General features: G+C 37.2%; 1 protein-coding gene across 2 annotated transcripts in view; it reads left to right on the top strand.

Annotated features, from left to right (window-relative positions):
• Positions 1-11465, top strand: part of RO60 (Ro60, Y RNA binding protein) — a 31093-nt gene extending 19628 nt beyond the window's left edge. For both annotated transcript variants that reach the window (XM_037014068.2, XM_037014069.2), the window contains 4 exons: positions 2221-2337; positions 3068-3181; positions 3448-3594; positions 5044-11465. In XM_037014068.2, the coding sequence (XP_036869963.1) occupies positions 2221-2337; positions 3068-3181; positions 3448-3594; positions 5044-5196 (531 nt within the window). In that variant the 3' untranslated portion in view covers positions 5197-11465. The remainder of the gene's footprint in view (positions 1-2220; positions 2338-3067; positions 3182-3447; positions 3595-5043) is intronic.
• Positions 11466-20287: the final 8822 nt, after the last annotated feature.

Here is a 20287-nt window from a genome sequence, read left to right on the forward strand (position 1 = left end):
TAGGAATACCTACTGTTTCCACTTCGATGCCACCTACTAGTGGAAGTTCTAGGAGTGATGCAAAGAAAAAGAAAAACATCCAAATTGGAAAGGAAAAAAAAATTACCTCTGTTCTCAGCTGACATCTTACAGTAGAAAATCCTGAAAAATCCACAAAAAAAATAAGAACTAACAAATACAGCAAAGTTGCAGGGTGGTATAAAGTCAACGGGCTAAAATTATTATTTCAGTATATTAGCAATGAACAAACAATCCAAAAGCTAAGAAAAAATTTCCATTTACAATTACCATCAAAAAGAATAAAAACTTTAGAAATAAATTAACTTTGGAGGTTGAACACTTGTACACCAAAAACTACAAAAAACTGCTGGAAAAACTTTGGATGTAAATAAATGGGAAGACACAGTTTGGAACACTTAATATTACTAAGATGACAATACTATATAAAGCGATCTATTTAATGCCATCCTTTTGACATGTTTTGCAGAAATAGAAAAACCCATTCTAAAATTTATGTAGACTCTTAAGGGACTCCCAAATTGTAAAGCAAGTCTTGAAGAAGAACAAAGTTGGAAGACTCACACTTCCAAACTTAGACATTTCAAAACTTAAAAGCTATCATAATCAAAACAGTATAGTGCTAGCAAAATGTCAGACATTTAGACCAATGGAATACAGAACTTAAAAATACATGTATAGTCAGTTGATTTAGTTCAATACAGAAAATAGTCTTCAGCAGATAGTGTTAGGAAAACTGGATATCCACATAGAAAAGAAGGATTTTAACATTACACCATACAGAAAAATTAATCAACATGGATCATTGACATATTTCAGAGCTAAAACTATAAACTCTTAGGAAAAAGCAGAGTAAAAGCTTCATGAGGTTAGATTTGGCAGTAGATTCTTAGATAGGATACCAAAAGCACAGGCAAGAAAATAAAAAATAAATAAGACTTCATCAAAATGTAAATATTTTACACATCAGAGGGCACTATCAAGAGAATGAAAAGATTACCTACAAAATAGGAGAAAATATTTACAGATCACACATCTGATAGTCTTTTAATGTTTAGAATATATATGAAGAATTCATACAACTAAACAGTAAAAATGCAAACAACCCAGTTCAAAAATGGCCAAAGTACTTAAATAGACATTTCTTCAAAGAAGATGTATACAAATGGCAATAATAAGTACATGAAAGGATGCTCAACATCACTAGTCACCAGGGAACTGCAAATCAAAACCATGAGATAATAATTCACACCTAGTTGGCTCTTATCAAAAAAAGCAGAAATATAACAAGCATTTGCAAGGGTAGAAGAAATTGAAACCCTAGTGTATTACTGGTAAGAATGTAAAATGGCGCAGCCCCTGTGGAAGAGGGTCCAGTTGTTTCTCAAAAAGTTAAACATAGGATTACCATTCCATCCAGCAGTTCCACTGTCTATGTGTATACCCAAAAGAATTAAAAACAAGATGCTTGTACGTGAATATTCACAGGCATTATTTACAGTAACCAGCGGTAGAAACAGTTCAAGTGTTCATTAACAGATGAATGAATAAACAAAATATAGTACATACATACAATGGAGTATTCATCTTTACAAAGAAATGGAAGTTGAACATGCTTCAATGTGGATGAACCTTGAAAAGATTGTGCTAAAAGACAAACACCAGACACTAAACAAGTATTGCATGGTTCCACTCACATGAGGTATCCAGAACAGATACAGAAAGTGAAAATAGAAGTTACCATGGGCTGGAGGGCGGCGGAAACGGAGAGCTATTAAATTACTGGGTACAGAGGTAGTACTCAGGATGCTGAAAAACTTCTGAAATAGATAGTTACATAACATTGATTGTACTTAATGCCACTGAACTATACACTTAATTATTAAAACAAATTTTGTGTTTACCACAAAAAAATGTTCTTGCTAGAAATTCAGTTTACTTAATGAGGAATGATTTTTAAAAACAGGAAAATGGTAATTTCTTTAAATAAAATCATTAAATAGGCTATCTTATTTCCTTTGTTTTACCTCTAGTAAAAGCTAAATGTTTCTAAATGCTTGTCAATTTATTAGTAAGTCAAAAATCAGGCCTTTTATCTTAGTCTTTTGAATGAAAGATAAGTAAATATGGTTTGTTAGAAATTTAATCTACCTGTAATTTCTGATTGCTTTTAATGACTGTTTTACTTTGTTTTCTCTTTAGACAGTTGAGCCAGCTGGAAAGCGTTTTTTGCTGGCTATTGATGTCAGTGCTTCTATGAACCAGAGAGTTGTGGGTAGTATACTTAATGCTAGCACAGTTGCTGCAACGATGTGCATGGTAAGACCATCTAAGACAATTGAGAATTTTTGCCACCCTAAAAATGTTTAGGGCAAAATTTTAAAGTTAGATATGATCATGAATTATGTTTTCACTTTTTTTTGGTCATTTCAGTTTATTCGGCACATTTTCATCTCATTTACATATTTCATATCTAAAAGTAATTAAAAATAAGGTTTCAAGTATATCTTATGTATAGTAAGTATACTTATACATAATCATGCTTAGGTAAATACAATATTGTAGGTATATTGAAAAGTCATGTCTAAAGAACAGTCAGAATAGATATTTTAATTTTATAACAAAAGACTAAATAAATATTAATAGTATTTTTGAGAAAGACAATGGTTAGAGAAATTATTAATGAATACAGTAGTAAAAATCAGGAACTAATAGCAGTCACGAGACTGGTTCTGGCCTGAATCTGTCACTGAACAGCAAGTAAATGAATCATAGGGGAACTTCCTAGCTTCTCTTCTCTGGCTTTATTCTTTATTTAATAAAATTAGAAGAACATAGGACTGTTGTGAAAACCAGTTACTTTGTAATAGTTTGTGGAAATACTTTGAAAGCTATACTGTGGGTACTGTGAAGTTCCGAAACACAGTAAGTTTAGAAATAAAATAAGCATCATATAGTATTTCTTTTAAAGATAAAGTTTTATGAATTTCAAGATACTGTATTTGTTTCCCCAAAGTCTACTGAAAATTACTACCATTAAATTTTTTAGGTTGTCAGAAGAACAGAAAAAGATTCTTATATAGTTGCCTTCTCAGATGAAATGGTACCATGTCCAGTGACTATAGATATGACCTTACAACAAGTTTTAATGGCTATGAATCAGGTAAGAAATTATTTTACTACATTAACATGTATTATCTAATAATTCAATATTGATGTATGCCTGATACTAATTTATGAGAACAGATTGTTTCATCTCAGTTTTCTCTGAGCACAAAATCAAAAAAATAAATGCAGGTTTGGGAAGGCCTATATATCATTGGCTCTAAACAAAATGATAGTGTAAAAAATAGTATGTATTTCAGACATCTCAATATGGAAAGTGGGACACTTCCTTTTATTCTTAGTAATGTTTTTGTTCTGAGTTAGATCCCAGCAGGTGGAACTGACTGCTCCCTTCCAGTGATATGGGCTCAAAAGACAAATACAGCTGCTGATGTCTTCATTATATTCACTGATAATGAGACCTTTGCTGGAAGTGTCCATCCTGTCGTTGCTTTGAGAGAGTATCGAAAGGTAAAACAAGTTCTAATATTGTCTCGCACCAAATAATATGAATTCTCATTCACTATGTTTTTCAAAAAAAGTATCTGAAGGTAGTTCTATACCTTAGTATAGGAATAGAGTGCCAGTTCTTGACTCAGCAAGATTTGAAATATGAAAGTATTGGCTATATATAAAATTTTTTTCAGCCACTTCCAATGCTATCCATTACTGAGAATAGACTTTGCAAAACAGTATTTTTGGTAATAATCAAAATATTTATTTTACCTCTACTATAAATTTTTTAATAGTACAGTATGCTTAAAAAATTAAAGTATGACTTGTGAGCCTTGTTAAAGGACTACATAAACTTTAAGCTATGATCTGTGTTTTAAATTTTATGGATATTTCTGTGTCCTAATCAGTACTCTCCAGTTGAGCCTTCTGAAATGATGGAAATATTCTATATCCACACTATCCAACAACATGTTAGCTACAGTCGTGTGGGCCTGTTGAGCACTTGAATTGTGACTAATGTAACTAGAAGTAGAACTTGAAGAACAGTGGCTCTCAAAGTGTGGTTTCCCTACCAGCACCCTTAGCATCCCTGAGACCTTGTTAGAAATTCAAATTTCTGGACCCCATGGGAAACCTGCTAATATAAAAACTCTGGGTGGTGGGGCGATGTTTTAACAAGCACTTCTGAGGATTCTGATCTATGCTTAAGTGTAAGAACAAGTAAGATGATAATTCAGAGTCAAAACTGTCTAGGCTCTGAATTTCGGTCTTTCTCTTTTACTGACTGTGGGCCTGAGCAAATTATTTAAGTAAAGTAGTTCATAATAGTATCTCACTACTATGATACATGTCTTAGTAGTTAATAGTACTACTTAGCTTTTAGGATTTTTAAACAGTTACATTAAATAAATTACTGAAAGCTCATTATGGTGTCTGACATAGTGCATACTCAGTGATGGTTGTTTTTCCTCAAAAATTCAATTATTTTAACTTTAAATCATAGCTGTAGAGAAAAAGTTCTACATGTGCTGTGTGTATATTGTACATAATAAAGTCATAGAGTAAAAGTTTATAATCTCGGAAATATTTCCTTATATTTACATGTACACACTACCCCAGTGTTTGATATGTTGGTAAAAATACTTGATGCCCCTGAATACCCTGGCATCATAAGGCTTCATAAGTAAAGTCCTTAGACTGCACAGGAATATATTCTTCAGACTGTTGAACAAGTAGTAATATATAACAGAGGAGAAGGAACTTCAGGCAGGTTGTTTAAACAGTTTTATTTTCTATTCTGATGGTCATCTAGTCTGGCCCTAAAAAATTGACAAGTTTTATGAAGAGAAATATTGACTTCTTATGAAAAGCTGTAATAGAATTTAAAGTATTTTAATTTTAGAGGTTATTTGCTTTTTGCTTACATACCATTTTTTTAATGTGTATTTTGATCTTTTCCTACAGAAAATGGGTATTCCAGCTAAATTGATTGTTTGTGGAATGACATCAAATGGTTTTACTATTGCGGACCCAGATGATAGGGGCATGTTGGATATGTGCGGCTTTGACACTGGAGCTCTGGATGTAATTCGAAATTTCACATTAGATGTGATTTAACCATAAGCACCAGCATGATCTAAGAGGTCCATGACATCAGTGATCTCACAGAAAATACGCAGCTATTCCCAGCTAATTGTAATCCAGTGAAAGATGGTAAGATGAGAATGTAATATGTGCATAATGGAAAGTTTACCTTACCCAAAAACAAAAAGGAAAGAAAAACAAGATGAGCCCAAAGTCCTTTCTAACTACTAAGCTAGCTTTTGGGAAATCACTTCAGAATACTCTGTGGCTTTCTCTGTCTAATAGAGAACTTCTTATTGATGGACATTGTAAAATAAGTAAGTAGTTCAGTATCATACCATGTCACTTGTTTGAGAGGCACGTAAAGTATTCTCAAAATGTTTTCATTGGGAAAGGATAGCTTTGATAATATATTAATTACTCTGAAATGCACTGGACCATGTAACTGTGATGGAATATGAGACTCATTTGCAAACTTTTATACTGAGGGGGTTTTAAAAAATTTTTTTTGACATTTGATTAAATTGTAAATGAGTTTTTAAAGACTCCTTTAAGAGTTTTCTAAAATCATATAAACAGTAGCTTTCTTATTCAGTAAAAAAGATGTTGTTTCAGTTGTTTTATTTACAATTGTAGAATTGTTATTATTAGCCAGAAACATAATGGAAACCCCTGAGAAGCAACTCTCAAGTTTGTGTCAGCTGAGGAAGTCTATTTAATTTTGTTTTTGTTTTGCTGTATTTTATTGCCGTGAGTTGGGGGCATGACTTGATGGTTTCTCATGAACTGTAACATAGCCACATGTAATCACACTTTCTGTGTTTCATACTCTTAAATGAAAGCAACTGTTTTAAGCATTTAACATCCCCACTCATAATCTAAAGTAAGACAATTAAATCAACTATAACCGAGATCTAATTTTTTCCTTTAAAATAAATATTCTAATTACTTTGAACTATTTTTAAGCCAATTATAAATGGGTTTTAGATATTTTCTAATTGTAAACATGTCAGTGGTCTCCTGTTTCTTTGTCCATTATTCTTTCGTGGCAAAACATTCTTTTTGATCGTGTAAGAAAATAATAAAAGCAAGCTAAGTCTTTCAGGTTTGAAAGGCGATTTTTGAGTAGCAAATTACCACTAACTAGTCTGTAAAAGATTTTTTTTTTTTCATTTTGTGTACCTCTAACTAAAGTCCCTGTCATTAAAGTACGTTATTTTCTTGACTAAACATCCCTTTCTTGGTGGGAAGTTTAAAATGTTTAAATGCCAGTATCTTTGCTTGCAATTATGGTTGTCTGACATAGCCTACACATAAAACTTCAATTTTTATGTATTGTTCTTTAAATAGTAATTAAGGCTTCACTGGGGATTTAAAGCCATTCTCACTGTTACAAAGAAAGTCAAACTAGTAAATGTAAATCACAGTCTTTGCATGTTTGGGACTTAGAGATTTTATGTTTTAGGGGAAGGGGAACTTTAGTAGTGTTAGAATTTTTTAGGATATTTTCTTCTGTTTAATGGGAAATTTGGGCTCTGAGACTGACAAGGAAATGTTTCCTTCAGAGTTATTTGACATATTAATGCTGACTCTCATCTGTAGTCATTTCTTCAAGGCAACTGGTAGTAATTTGTAAATCTTGTGATTTACCTGAGATTTTTTGGTGAGCAGAACTAGTAGCACCGACACCCCCCAGCCTAAATACATTGCATCTGATTTTATTTTTAAACCCTCTCTCAAGCATTGGATTTAATGTGTTAGCTACTTACGATACATTTAAATACTATGTTTAGATTCAATTTAAAGTTTCAAGAGCTAATAGAATTATGTAAAGAGTTGTTGAATTCTTTAAGTAAAACCAAGATCTTAAAAATTATGATCTGAACTTTTTATTCCTAATAGAAATGTTAAGTGTAATGTAATATGAGTTTATTTCCTTGAGTTATACACTATTTCTGTAGTGCTTTTAGACATATATTCATGAGCTAATATTACATCCATCAGACAAGTATGAATAGATGTGACTGTTTTCAGTACTTACGTAGATCTAATTATAAATGTATTAGGCTAGAATTTAAGAAATAAAATCTAAAAGGAGCCACCACAGGCACTAACATTTTTTTTAAATCATGGACTTTTAAAGCTAGAAGAAACCTTAGAAATTTAAAAGGTAACTTGTAAATTTAGGTTAAGGATACAAGGTCCAAAACAGTGTGACTTTGGAGCACTAGTTCTAGAAATCTTGGTCTCTTCATTCCTTCCAGTATTCCTTTTTACACAAAATTTAGTTAAGACATTGACTCACAAGAGGAGGAGATAAGATAGAATTATTCAAGACTTTTGTCTTTTTAGGTATTAGGAAATAAATGCATATGCATGATTGCTTTAGTAGGACTAGAAAAACAGAAATTTGTGAACATGTATAGTTCTGTAGTTGTATTCTGAAGCACAATTAGTAACCTGTGTTGCTGTATAATAGTGCTATAGAAAAAATGTTAAAACTTTACCTCATTATGAATAAAATGCCCTCCAATGAAAAAATTTTATTTTCTGAGTTACTTACAGGATTACTACTACCTTAATACTTAGAGAAGTGTTGCTATTAAGAACAATTCTAAGAAAAATAAACTTTATTTCCTAGAAAGTACATATTTTCAGGATATAGTCGTAATTAGTAAAACAAAAACTAATTTATAATTTACCTTCCTTGTAGAAATTTCTTAGATATTCCATTAATTAACATTGTTGTATATTAGCTTGTAACTGTTTTATGGGAATATTAGGAAGATGATAATGAATGGTATTTGTTGTTTTCCCTCTGGAAGCTCTTTTGCTTTATTTAACTTGCTGTGTGTAGACAGCCTGTGTAATAACCATGTGATTGAATTTTGCCATCTTTAAAAAGTAGCATGTCTAATGCTTGGGTCATAGAAGAATCGATTTAATATCTAAAAAAGTTTAGATTGGAAGGAGGGCTTGCAATACAAAGTAGAACTTTTTTTTAGTTAAAAGCAATTTTAATAGGATATATGTTTTGAAGGATACAGTATTTTAGAAAAGTAGCTCAGTAGGTACAATAATTCTTTGAAACACTTCTATTGTGGTGGGGAAATGTGGTAGGAAAAACTTTTACAGTAAAAGTAAATGTTGACTGAGAAGTCACTATTTTCTGATGAAGAGAAAGTCTATATTTCAAGTCTAAGATCCCTGTGGATAGACCTAGAAAAACAAACTCATATATCTTAATCAGAAGATGCAATTCACAAAAATTTGCTTAACCTTTTAAAATAACAGGTAAATCCACAAATAATGTCATTTTGTCAGGCTTTTTTCCCCTCGTGTTCTGAGATTTTTGCGAAAACTATGAAATTATATTTGAAATTGAAGGCAGAAATCCTGAGTAAAATTGAGGATCTGACAATTGACAAAACATTTGTAAAAACATGGTAAATCTATGTCTAAACAAATACAGGAAATCCTATGACCACTTAGGGGAGTTAGTTTAATTTTGACCTAAAGATGTTAAACCCACAAGTACACATTTCTTTTTTAACTGATGTCCTTACTATAAGTTACAAAAAATGAAAAAATCTAGTCTTGTGTACCACAGATTTGGGGTAATTTGTTAAGGCTGTATCCCCTCTACAGAAATGTCATATAGGCTCAATGTAAACATGCACAAGGAGAAAGAAAAAACAAGCTATGAAATCAGTTGTATTTTTCTGTACAGATTTTTTTTAGTACTCTGCTTCCTAATGTCATATTTGTTGGAAGATTACTTTCATAACTTTCATACCATTTTTAAAAAAATTCCTTCTGACATTTTTGCCTTTTTTTTCTAATTATGCTCTACCTGGGTAGTAAAATGCATGACAGAGAAGTCACCTATATTGGGATTTGAGATGAATCTTGCATATTGCTTTTTGTTCCATATAAATTTAAGATTGTATTTTTTCAAATGAGAAGGCCTCTTTGAACAGTAATTGGATTGATACAGTATCTCCCCTAATTTATGTTTATACCTTTTGCATTAAAGTTTGCAGAGATGTGTGGCCTTTAAGTAAGCAATTATTCAGCCTTTGTTTCCAATTTTAGTTGTAACTCACACTTATAAAATGCACTTCGAAAAAATAACGAATGAATAGTCTTGAGAAAATAGCATGTCTCAGTGCTCTTACTTCCATAAATGTAAAGGCCACTGTCAAACCTTTGGTCTGCCTCAGACCTTCACTGAGCTTATATACACATGGCTTATACATAAAAGATCTTGCAAGTAAATTGTATTCTCACACTCAGTATTTATTTAGTTGATGAGTTTTTTATGTGTTTTGAAAAATTGTGAAATTAATTTATAAATCCTGTGCAGATATTTTTCACATAGAAAATAATACAGTTAAGCATACTGTTTGAATAAAATTTTAAGTGACATATTTTTCCTAAACTCTGAAAATACCAAATTATATTGGAAATTGGTAGAAACAGGATTTCTGTAGCAAAATTCTATTACTGAAATTGAGATTGTTTTCATTGATTATGAATTCTGTAAATACAATGAAAATATACAAAAATTGTTTTTGAGCCTAGAGATTTTTCCTTTGCTTCTATTTAGTTTAACACTGCCACATATCATATTAAGAACACAAGTGATTTAATTTTTAAATATATTTAAATTTCTGTGCTTTAAGAAGTTAACAGAAATCTGTGAATAAAAGAAATAATACGCTGGATTTCTGCTGATTTCACTTAGTGAACACTTGGATTGTTAAAAGTTGTAAATGAGGTTAAAACCTTACTGTTTTATATATCATTACCACATATAACTGATGGAATGAATATTGTATCAATACAAACATTGTATTGAAACTCCTGTTCAAATTACTTGTTAGACCTTATTTGCAGTGTAAACTTGTTTATAGTCCATTCACTACCAAATTAAAATAACTACATAATGAATAGTAACCAAGAAATAAATGTTTTCGTTGTCCTATTATTCCAAGTATGAACTACATATAATGTATGGTATGACTAGACATTATTTTTGTAATACATTTGAAATACAGTTTTTTCCTTTTTTGCCAGCTTCTAATTTCTCCAAAGGGATGAAATTTATGAAATCAACTTTTTTAAATGATTGGTTGGGGGAGAGGTATTCTAATCTATTTCTAAACTGTCCATCTGCTTTATTTAAAGATTTGATTTTCATAGTTGACCATTTGATGAATATTTAAATTACACAGAATAATGTCAGCACAAAATAAAAGTAGGGCCTTAAAGTGAGAGGAAAAAAAAAACTTTGACTGCCTTAAATATGACCAGCTCTCCAACACAGGCATGCTAGTTACTTTCCATAAGGTCTGTTCATTAAATAATGCCTTAATAGCGTTAGTGTTTCCAAGTACAGAACTCAAAGGATCTTCTACAGCTTTCAGTTTTACATAATGAATGGAAATTTAACTATTAAGTTTTTAAAACCTGATTGTATATTGGTATTTTAAGCACCCATTAACAGGATAATCTGGGTACTCTTATACATAAATGACTGTTAACATCAGTAATTTTGTGGTAGTTTTTAAGGTTTTTTATTGTTTTGTATAACATTAAGCTAGACTTTATCTAACATGATATGCAAGGGAGAAGTTGTGTATTTAAACACTATTAATGAAAATATAGTTGTATAGTTATAAAAATGATTTTTTAATGGAATTTTTCAAGGCAGAAGGTAAACATTTTGTTTGAAGCTTACCAGCAAATTTATTCAAAGAAGTGAATATAGTTGCAAAACATTGCGACTGTTGCAATAAAAATTATCCATGCCAGTGATTTAATTCTTTAATTACATTCATATTCTTAAATTCACTTCATCTTTCAAAGCAGGAATATTTTATAAAACTGAAGGAAAGCTTTAAATTGTCAAGCTAGTGCTTAAAAGTATATAAAGTTTGATTTGAAATTTCATTTCAAAGGAGAGGACCCTGAAAGGAGGTGTGGGGGGTTTCTTAGGTCTGTTGATAAACTAATACTTTGTTGAGTCTTCCAAGTTTTCATTGTAAATAATACATCTAACGATGTAATTTTGCTGTTTTCTGATAGAAAAAGGATGAAATACTAAAGCATTAAATTTACTTCATGATAAAACAGTTTTCACTGATACTGTGAAATCTTGACTCTTTTCAAGCCTAGAAAAATATATTGAATAAATCATTTCAGATACAGAATGCAGGTGGGCACTATGTGAACTGTTTCTGGTCAGATGTATTGTAGAAATTGATAGATGTACCAAATAAACTATGCACATCAAGTAATTGTCTTTTGAATTCCTTAAAGAATAAGAATTTTAAGGCTTTATTCTACCTTACAAAATCTAAGACTGAGTTTTTTTGAGTAAAATGAAATTAAGGTTTGGTAATTTGGCCTTTTAATGCCTCTATATATATTGTTTATTTAAAATATATGTGGTTAGGGATTCTTTTCCAATAGACTATAAATATAGAATCAAAACAACTTGATATATCCAAAATGCAAATTCTTAGAATTTCAAAATAGGATTCTTTTGTGAAAGAATCTACTCAAAATTGCCTTTGGGAAAGTTTATGTTAACAAAAAGTCAACTGTGCAAATACAGTCATTTTGTTTTTGCCAGTTTGCAGAAATTTCTTGTCTTTCTGAATTCCCCTAAAACTTTTTTGGAAACTTGTAGACCTGAGCTGTCAGTTGCACAGAAGAGTGAAAGCAAGTTGCATCAGAATATACCCATCAAAACTTTAAACATTAATTCTATAGTTCTCTATTTAAAGACGGCTGTCAACAGTAGTATGGACAAAGATAATCCACATTTCTTCACAGATGAAAAATGTGTATTTACAAAACTGAAAAACACTAAACCTTACCAAGAAAATTTCACTAAAAAATATTGGCTCAAATGGTATTTTTTTCCAACAGTAATAAAATCCAGATCAGTTAAAAGATAACTTTTTTTCTCAATGGCTTTTCAGTTTCCCAAGTAGATATTTAGGCAATTCAAATATAAATTGATTAGTGATAAAATGAGAAATGGCTTGCTTTTTAATGTTAGTTTGCTCCAGTAAACAGTTTATCTTTCAGATCTTAACCGAAGAAAGAAAATAGGGGACTAAAGAAATGGTAATATCACCCTTTCTTAAACCAATCACCATTGTCTCCTTTCACCCTCTGGTTCTGTAAAAAAAGCAAAACTACTGAAACAAGTCATACCAAGTTTTGCCTTAGATTTATATTACACTTTAATCCGACTGTACGGTATGTTGTTACAGACTGAATGTCTTACCAAATTTATATGTTAAAATCTTACTCCCCAGTGTGATGGTATTTGAAAATTGGGTGGAGTCCTCATGATAGACTAATGTCTTTTTAAGAAAAGAGGTGAGAGCTTGCTCCCTCTCTGACCTCTGCCGTGTGAAGACAGTAAGAAGATGGCCCTCACCAAGAATGAAATTAATTGGCACCTTGATCTTGGACTTCCCAGCCTCCAGAAATGTGCAAAGTAAATGTTGTCTAAAGCATCCAGTAATAGGCAATTTGTTACAGTAGCCCAAGCTACAGTAGATAAAATGGAAGGAAGAAGAAATTAAAATCACTCCCTGAAATCTTAGCTAGGACCTTGGACAACCCTTATGGGTCCACAAAAAAACCATAGTATTTCTGAGCCATTGTGATTATAGTAACCATTACATACTGAGTGTGTACTCTAATGAGCACCGTGCTGTGTGATGCACATTATCTCCATCTCTCAGATACTAAAAGAAGATGGTATCTGTATTTTACAAAAAGGAATTTAATAGTTCCAGGAGATCTAAGTCGCCTACTTACTGGTCATAGCCTAGTAATTTGAACCCTTCTCTGTCTAGATCTAATGGACACTATCACTGTAAATGCTAGTTGGTATTTTTTTCACAGGATTAGTGGTTCTTTGTGGCCCCTTACCCAAATCCCTTCTCATTAACCCTAGGCTTTGTGAGTAGCCCCTATGTAACCAGTTAGAACTGAAACTCTTGGTCATCCAGGATTGGCATGTCACACGGCAGCTGCTCAGTCCTCATACTGCGCTGCCCACCCCCAACTTCAGGCACCGATAGAAAATTAGTTTTTGCCTGTGCTTCTGACTGGCTATAGATAGAATTCCTCTGACCCCTTCCTTGGGTTCGGTTAATTTGCTAGAGTGGCTAGCAGAACTCATTTACTAGATTACTGGTTTATTATAGAAGGATATAGCTCATGAACAGCCAGATGGAAGAAATATACAGGGCAAGGTAGGGGAAAGGGTGGGAGGCTTCCATGTTCTCTCTGGAAAGATTCTCCCAAAATCCACATTTCACCAACCTGGAAGCTCTCTGAACCACATCCGTTCGGGTTTTTACAGAGGATTCATTATATAGGCATGATTGAGTAAATCACTGGCCACTCGTGATTGAACTCAACCTCCAGCCTTTCTGCCCTCCCCGCCCACTCCCCAAGAGGCTAGGGGTAGGGTGAAAGTTCCAGTCCTCTAACCACATGATAGGGTCACCTGGCATCCTAGAAGTATGGACAAGGTCCCCATCCTTAGAGGTATGGACAAGACACCATTAACATAACGAAAGATTTAGTGCTTTCATCACAGGAAATCTGAGGGTTTTAGGAGCTGTGTGCCAGAAACAGAATTAGGACCAAATACGTATTCCATGTTTATAAATTACAATATCACACGAGGTAAAATTCTCTACTCCTTAACAAATATTTTACAACAAAGGAAGTGTGTAATATTTCTCATGACAGTGCAAAATAAAGGACTAAGATAATTCCATTTTCTGTTCCATTCCAGTGTTACACTATCACAAGAAAATGAAATAGTCCAAATTCTTGCTTTATGGCGATCTAATGGCAACCTAATAAGTATATAAAAAGCATTACTGATGATAAATGGCCAAAAAAGCCAGCTCTCCAGCAGGACTATCTATCCCTAATACCCTGGTCCATCTTCACCAGAAAGTAGATGGCACTCCACTTAAAATCCATTGTCCTCCCACCTCTTTGGAAGTGTTCTCTTCCCAGCATCTGGTAATCTCTGTGTAATACTTTGGGATCAGCTAGGAAAATGCTTCTTAGGCACTTAAAAAATTATTGATAGTGTTAACAATAGATAGGCAGATATGAGCAGGGAAGCAGGTGGGGACTTCAGCTAGTATGCACATTCATTCAGCTAGATGCCTACATTCTACACATTCCATGTAGGCTTTTTCCAGAATGCAGGGAGTGAGAATATAGATAATAGACCAGCTGAAACCAGCTGTTTCCAACGTGGACAGTTGACACCAACTTCACCCAAAATATACACTCATAAACTGAAAATCACTCCTCCCATGCAATGGAAATTCCAATGAAAACCAAATAAATCCAAACCTCCCATGCCCAACATGAAAGTAGAGCAAGCCCAGACTCCAAAAGTCCCCACCTGTTGCCTTTGATACATATCCCTGCTTGATAAATATTCACCTTCCTTTACATAGAAAGTCTCCCTGTTGTTCCCACGGCACAAATCCCCCTAGGTTTCCCTGTGCCCAACTGTAATTTGGGAGAGGAAATCCCGGGACAAAATACCTCTAAAACCAAAATCAGTCAAAGGGAGAAAGAAAGTTTCAAACCCGTTTTTTGCTTACAAACTGCAGTCCAGGTCCATCTCTTTCCTGCTCCAGCAAAAGCAAACAAGACCTCCGCCCAACCTCTAAGGTAACAGGTAAGCCCTACATCGCTCAGGTAATTACCCATTGATACGGGGATGAATGACCCTCCCCCATGGTCCCTGGGCAAGAAAACTGAAACACTGTGACCAGACTAATGACCTACAATAGCAACAGCAATAAAATAATCCTCAAGCCAGAAGATTCAGCTAGGTTCAAAGTCCTGTGCAGGTGAAGTCTGTAGCTCACACATTCCATAGGCAGGCAATACCTGAAGAGGTAAAGGGTTCAGAGCAATTATGTGGCAGCTGCAGCCAGGGGGTGCATCCAGGACACAAGGACTGTAGAAGAAAATAGGGGCGATAAGATACATGTTTTAATGACACCAGCATGGGCAAATTTTGTCCATCATGTAGGATACATAAAAGAGAGTGGTCCTTTGACAGGACAGTGGCAGGAATGGGATTTCGTCCTGGTCTCGTATAACAGACTTTCACCCCCCTCCCTGTGGGAGTTACAGATGGGTCAATATATAGGGCTACAGGAGGTACATGCACTGGCCATAAAGATTTTTTAAAAACTTCCCCAAAAGATGATCTTACCTCCTGGATGTTTTGGGTACCTTTGGGAGCCACACTGCTGTTACTCCAGGAATACACAGAAGGCCAGCTTCCAGGCCTTCTCCCAATGGTGCCAGAAGGGCCAGCCATCCCTGGTCCATGTGTCAAAATGTCCAGGTCCATGTCCATTCAACAGAGTCTCCAGGGTTTACCACAGTTGGAGCTAGCATCAGGATGTTGCTCTGCTGACCATATCCTGGCTTCAATAACTCTTCTTTGGTTTGAACATACACAGTTGTATAGGAGAGGCAGCCATGTGTGTTAGCACAGCCACAGGGCTCAAAGCTCCTTTATGGGGCTTCTCATTCAAATGCTGTAGCGCTGTCCATAGGCAAACTGACCAGCCCCATAGAGTATTGGTGTCTGACTTTGGGCCAGATTTTAGCAAACCATTGTACCTCTCTATCATGCCTGCCCCAGTAGGGATATATGGTACTTAAAATTTCCAATTTATTCCTAATTGCTGCACCCATCCATCCTTATAACTCATGTCCAGTAAAGTGGGTGCCTTGGTAGCTCTCAATCACCTGTGGCCAGCCATAGACTGCAAAGAGACACTATAGGCCACTCTTGGTTTGCTGATCTGCACAACATGCAGAAAAAGCAACCAATAGTCCAGTATCCATGTCCACACAAGTCATGGCCCACTGATATCCTTCTGATATGGGGAGAGGCCCAATGTAGTCTATCTGCCATCTAACAATGGGTACCGGCCTCTATTGTCCAATGTTGCTGTGGGACTTGGTGTAAGTCCCACAAGAAACACACTAGGCACTCCTTCCAAGATCTGCTAATGTCTTCAAAGGTCAAGAGCAAGCCCCATGGACAGGCTACAGCCCACATTGTCTTTTGCCCCACGTGCAACAAACACTGATGTAACCATTGGGCCACATCAGAGGCAGGCTTTCCTTCTAGGCAGCACACCTGGGCCAATGTGTCTGCTTCATCATTTCCTGGGGATGCCAAAGGCCAACAGCCAGTCACATGATATATGGTAACTGTCTTAGTCTGACCAGAAGCCCATAGGCCTTACCACAACTCTTGCCCCCAAAGGGGCCAGTGACCAACCATCCAGTTGGCATGATACCATGTAGGTAGCCACAGGGTCAAGCCCCAGTAGATGGCCCCGCTGTCAGTGCAGACAACTATGGAGGGACTCCCAGGTGATCACGAGCCATACTGCCTGCAACTCAGCCCATTGGCTGCTTTTCGCCTCTCCATCCTCCATCCACATTGTCTCACTCTTAGGATGGAAAGCCACAGCCCCCCACTTTGGGGGCTGCCCACGACTGCAGCCGTCTGTACACCAAGCATCTTCAGGTGTAGGGGATTTTTCTTCCTGATAAGGAGTCTCAGTTACCAGTGGCTCAAAAGCAAGTTCTTCCTGCTTTCCATTGGTATAGGTCACTGGCCCCAATAAGTATTGGAGTTATCCACTTAAGGGGCTAGTAGAGAGGGTGCTGTGCTGCTGTAAATATGCTCCCCATTTGGCCAATGTAGGTGTCTGTGTCACAGCACTCCATGGCCATTGGGTCCAGTCTCTCTCTCACCCTGTGATGGGATATTAACTTGGTCGGAGCTGTTCTGGCGATGGGCTCTGTAGCCAGCCAGTTGCTTCTTTATCAAGGTGTATTGGACCTCTGCTCCTTTCCATAGTTGTGACTGGAATCCAATAGGTTGGCATGTCCATTCAAGCCTCTGCCAAAGACTTCATCTATAAAACCATCTTCAGTTACATGAACATCTAGCTCATAGGGCCTGGATAAGTCCATTACACTAAAGGCCTGTATGGCCTTGACTACTTGCTTAGCAGCAGTAAAAGCAGCTGCACATGTCTCATCCCAGTCCCACCTGATACCCTTTCATACCAACCAGTACAAGGGCTTCAGAATTTGTGCCAAGTGTGGAATAAACACTCTCCAATGGCCCAAAAGACCCAGCCTGGACCTTGTGTATGACTGCCTCAGGAATTACTTCAGTTTTACACGACCAGATAACCCCCAAGAATGTTACAGACAAACCAGGTTGCTGAACCTTGGTGCTGTCCACATCCCATCCTTTCTATTGTAGATGTTGCAACAGTCTAGGAACTGCCTCTTCTAAACTGAAAGAAAATCAGATGTGAGCATAATGTCATCAATGTAGTGATACAACCGCACTGTTTGCAGTTTCTTCCATGTGGCCAAGTCCTGGGCTACAAGTCTGTGACAAACGGTGGGACTGTGGAGGTAGCCCTATGGAAGGCCAGTGAATGTCCACTGACAGCCTTCCCACATGAAGGCAAACTGTTCCTTACTTTTCTGTGCTATGTCAATAGAGAGGAAAGCATTAGCAAGGTTTACTACATAATGATACATTCCCAGCTTGTGGCTGGGGGTGTCTACAATGTCTGCTATAGAACAGACAGCATCATGCAAAGGGGGTGTGACTTTATTCAATTCCCTGTAGTCCACAGTCATATGCCAGGAGCCACCTGGCTTTTTCACTGGCCACACTGGGGAATTTAAAGAACTGTGAGTGGGCTTTATGATTCCCCACCTTCTCCAACTCCAGTGGAGTTTCTCCAATTTCCTTGTGCCCCCTAGGCAATTTATACTGCTTAGTATTTGTCACCCACCGAGGTACAGGGATAGGTACAGGTGGGTGCTTAGCATGTCCCCTCAGAACTGCCTTTACCACATGTACCCTCAGTCTGAACTCATCTGCAGTGGTCTGTAACCACAGGCCCTGCAGGATATCTACCCCCAAAATATATTCAGGGATGGGAGAAATATATACAGTATACTCCTTTGGGGGTAAAGGCCCTATGCCCATTGGGATTTGGGCTTTCTTCACTCTAACTGCCTTACCCCCTTAGCCATCTATCACAACAGGGGTCCCAGGAAAATGCTCAAGGTTGCCATAAATCAGAGAACATTCAGCTCCTGTGTCCACCAATGCCAGGACACATTGTACATTCACAGGGGAACAATGAATTGTTAATTCTACATGTGTTCTCCGGTCCCCACCATGTCCTCCCAGGTGAGGACTTTGACCCCCTCCTCAGTCGAACCATAATGTCCAATCATCGTTCTGTGGGGGTGAGGACCCTGTTGGAGCCTGAGTACTGTCCCCCAGGAAGTCTTGCAGGGATACAAGCCGGACATTGGGCTTTGCCTCTGGATTCCATGTCCTGGACCTCAGTGGCTGAAACTGCTGCTCTGACTTCAGTTGGTGCCAAAGTTCTATCCTATTGGGCTGACCATCAAGTTTTTCTTTCACTACCCCGTCCTTTATCACATCAACCCACATCTGGGTACTTGAGACCTTCACAGGGCCCTTTGCACCTCTCCTTTCAGTAGTAGCCTGTACTTCCTTCCATGCCCTTACTGTTTGAACCTCCCCAGATTTGCTAAAATATGAGTAGCCTCACTTATGGGTTGCCCTATGTGGAGGGCACGAATAGTCACTAGGGACCCAAAGAGCGATTGGGGAGCTATATGGAGCACTAGATTTCTCATTCCTACAGTGAACTACTCATCAGGGTCCTGGGGGGGCCATATTATAGATGATATTTTTCATGCACAGCTCCTACTGGAGCTCTGCATATGTTTTCCAGCTAGTGGGTAAGTATGGTCAATCACCCTGATTAGGCCAAACTGTCTTGATGGCTGCTGTCAGCCAGTCCAGAAGCACCTGATTCCCTGAGGTGTGATCGGCACTTCGCAACTACTGCCAGAGAGAAGGGTGAGTCATCAGGCAAGCCAGTCTACCCATTTCAGAAACCGACATATTTTCAACCCCCATATCCCAGAGATGCAAATGCCATATAGGCAGAGGTTCCAATGGATTCTGCCAAAACTGGATTCTCATTTCACCATCTCATCCTGGGTGTAGGGGCGGAGCACGGAGTCCCCCATAACCTGGGGAGGGGGCAGCTCTGCCCCCTGAGGAGCCCGCAGTTGTGCGTTATTTTCTTAAGTATAACTGGGTGGGCCTTTAATACAGGAGAGGCTTGTGCCCCGGGTGGTGGCCTGGGCAACAGATCAGGTCTCGGCTCCACCCCCTTGTCCTCTCCCAACATGTCCTTTACCATTTCCAGGGCTGAAGGCACTGCTCTTTCCTCCTCCTCCCGCACGGCCTCTTGAAACATGGCTTCTCCTGCAGCCTCCCCCCTCTGATGCTAAGGAATCGACTCGTGTTAATAACTGTCTCTCTTTAAGGGATTCCAGTAGTCATCACCCAGCTTCTCCAAGTGATGCTGAAGTGTGTCTCTCTTTTCCTAAGTCTCTCTCTCTCCTTGATAACCCTTTCCACTATTATCTCAAGGAAAAGGCACCCCACAATTCTGGCTGTTACATGGCCACTCAGGGCCTCTAAGCAGTCTTCTCTCTCAGAGAGGACCTAATTCCACAGCTTCCAGTGTCTCCACCCTTTCCCAATTCTGGGAGAGACCCCACCCCTCTAGGAGGTGCTTTACCCTAGAACAGTTCCCCACTAGAGGCTCCCCAGTTGGAAGTCCCTCAGATAGGGGCTCCTGGGGGAAGCTGCACCCTCTACCGCTGAAGCCACTGAGGTCTCCCCACCACCCACAGGGGGGTGGTTCTGGGCATCTCCCCACCATCTCCAGGGGCAGCTCTCCCAAAGGTCACACTCAGACAGATTTTGGGTTCAGAGGTCCTGCCTACTACCACCAGATGTAACTCTGGGGAGAGGAAATCCTGGGGCAAAATACCTCTAAAACCAAAATCAGTCAAAGGGAGAAATAAAGTGGGAAAAACCCATTTATTACAAGCTATCATCCCCATATCCTTGTGACCCAGCTGTAGGAGA

Source organism: Manis javanica, chromosome 14, assembly GCF_040802235.1.
Source record: "Manis javanica isolate MJ-LG chromosome 14, MJ_LKY, whole genome shotgun sequence".
Lineage (NCBI taxonomy): Eukaryota > Metazoa > Chordata > Mammalia > Pholidota > Manidae > Manis > Manis javanica.